This window comes from Hipposideros armiger, unplaced genomic scaffold (genome assembly GCF_001890085.2).
Source record: "Hipposideros armiger isolate ML-2016 unplaced genomic scaffold, ASM189008v1 scaffold_1967, whole genome shotgun sequence".
NCBI classification, from domain to species: Eukaryota; Metazoa; Chordata; class Mammalia; order Chiroptera; family Hipposideridae; genus Hipposideros; species Hipposideros armiger.
This window is the reverse complement of record NW_017733317.1, coordinates 85368-87785: the sequence shown is the minus strand read 5'-3', so window position 1 is coordinate 87785 and position 2418 is coordinate 85368. Positions and strand designations below refer to the sequence as shown.

Below are 2418 nucleotides of genomic sequence, written 5' to 3'. Positions count from 1 at the left end.
GGTGAAACTTTGCATACATAAAACATCTCCAGAGGATATTCATAATTAAGAGAACTGAATTCATAACTCAAAATTATAATCACTCTTACAAGAGTTTAAAATTTATATAAACACTTACCTTCTAATACTTCATCCTTTCCTTCTTTATCAGTGGATTCTTGAACAAGATAATGATGAGTAACTGAGAACTTGAAGTCAGCAAAGGAAATTTCATCTGCTTTCTCTTCCCATGTGCCAGATGTAAATATACCCTATATTTAAAATAAAATGGGAAAAAAATTAAGCTATTCAATAGCTACCATTATGTTTATTAACCATCGGAATTTTTTTTCTTTTTCTCCCCATTAATCTAAGTTTCATCCTATAACTATCCTCCATATAATTAAAGAAAAAAGAAAAATATATTAAGTGAATAAAACAAAGAGGAAGTTATTCTATGATTTATCAGTATTCCTTTAAAAAGAAAGTCCCTCTAGAATATTCACAATCATGTGATATACACAAAATTATAATTTTCAAATAATTTTGTAAGATAGTCTCTATATAAAATCACGAATATGCAGTAAACCCCATGCTTCATCTGCGAAAAAAAAACACCCTCTCTACCAATAACAGAATCTGAGTTACTTTTAACTGAAAATTATGAAATTTTTATAAACTTTAAAAATTAGAAAAATCATGGCAATAAAATATATTTTTATAAAATCTCAAATCAAATAACATCACTATGTAGCGCATAGCATTACTGAAATTCAGAGACTGCTTCATAAAAAAGCAGTTTGTAGAATCAATTTAAGTGACATAATATCTGTAATNGATATAGCCCATGTTTCCCATGATTTCCTGCTTGGTTGTCCAAAATTAAGAAATATGAGATGTTTTAGCTGTGTGTGTGTGTGTGTGTGTGTGTGTGTGTGTGTGTGTGTGTAAATTGTAGGGTTGAGGAGGAGAGTGGAAAAAGCGATGGGGGAATGTAATGTAAGATAATGAGTTTCATTAGTAAGTATTTTAGTAAGTTTCATTAGTAACTCTAGTCATTTATTAGAAACTTAAACGTATCAACACAAATAAAAATCCCACCATGCTAATTTTTAATAGAATTGTTTTATCATTATGTATGTATACTAAATACTAAATTTAAATAAATGTGCCTTAGCATCATATCCTCCAACTGAGAAAGGTAGGACAATCATTCATTTTTGTCTATTTTGTTTAAGATGCATTTTTGTTTCTTGCTCAAATAAAAACTGAAAATAGCAACAAATAATTAACCAATATTTGATATATCTGTCATTAATCTTGCACAGGAAAATCATATAACCATACCATATACATTGAATGCTACCATTTTTACAACTCTTGCGTGTATTATTTTGGAAAAAAAATATATTCAGAGTCTCTTCAAATAATATAAAGAATATATGCATAAAATACTGCATCACCAAAAACAGTGGTGAAAACAATGAAAAACCCTTTCTTTAAATACCTAACATCTACAAAAATACCTAATAAAATGGAGATGTATAATAAACAATTGCTTTTTTCAATTTTTATCCCCCAGCTATCCTTCAATATTGCAATCTGTATCTTCACTTATAACCTACTCAGATTAATTCTGGTAACATCTAGCAAATTTTATACAGTATAGCTCTATTTCCTCCCCTCTTCCTTTGTGCAATACTGTCATATATATTACATGTTACAGATATGTTATAAACCCAATAATACAGTATTACAGTTATTTTTTAAGCAATCTTATATTTATTTTTCTAATTAAGAGGACACTTCATTTATATTTACTAGAGTATTTCCAATGATCTCCATTCCTTCCTGTGGTTCCAAGTTACCATCTGTTTCTTTTAATAGTGCCTCTATGGCAAGTATGTTTGCAATGAATTCTGTCTTTGTTTATATGACAATATTGTTATTTCACCTTTTCTTTTTGATAGTTTTGCTAGATATAGAATTCTTGGTTGACAGTTTTTCCTTTCAGCACTCTGAATATGTCATTGCATTGTTCTCTAGCCTCCACTGTTGTTGAAGTCAGCAAGAAGTATTGTCCTCTTGTACATGATGAGTCATTTTTTCTCTTGCTGTTTTCAAGATTCTCTTTGTGGGTTTTAGCAAACTGACTATAATGTGTCTAGATGTGGTGCTCTTTGTGTTTATCCTACTTGGGGTTTATTGACATTTCTGAGTCTATAAATAAATGTTTTTCATCAAATATGGGACATTTTCAGCCATTATTTCTTTAAATGTTTTTTTCTGTCCCTTTCCTTCTTTTCACCTGGGACTCCCACTTTTATGTTTTGTAACACCTGAAAATGACCCAAAGATCTCTGAAGTTCTGTCCATTTTTCTATAATCTTTCTGTTCCTTGCATTGATCCACAGACAGAGGCAAAACCATAGAGACAAA

General features: G+C 29.9%; 1 protein-coding gene across 1 annotated transcript in view; it reads right to left on the bottom strand.

Annotated features, from left to right (window-relative positions):
• Positions 1–94: 94 nt before the first annotated feature.
• Positions 95–2418, bottom strand: part of LOC109378415 (rab3 GTPase-activating protein catalytic subunit-like) — a 51006-nt gene continuing 48682 nt past the window's right edge. The window contains exon 4 of the mRNA XM_019634811.1: positions 95–251. Coding sequence (XP_019490356.1) covers positions 96–251 — 156 coding nt within the window. The 3' untranslated portion in view covers position 95. The remainder of the gene's footprint in view (positions 252–2418) is intronic.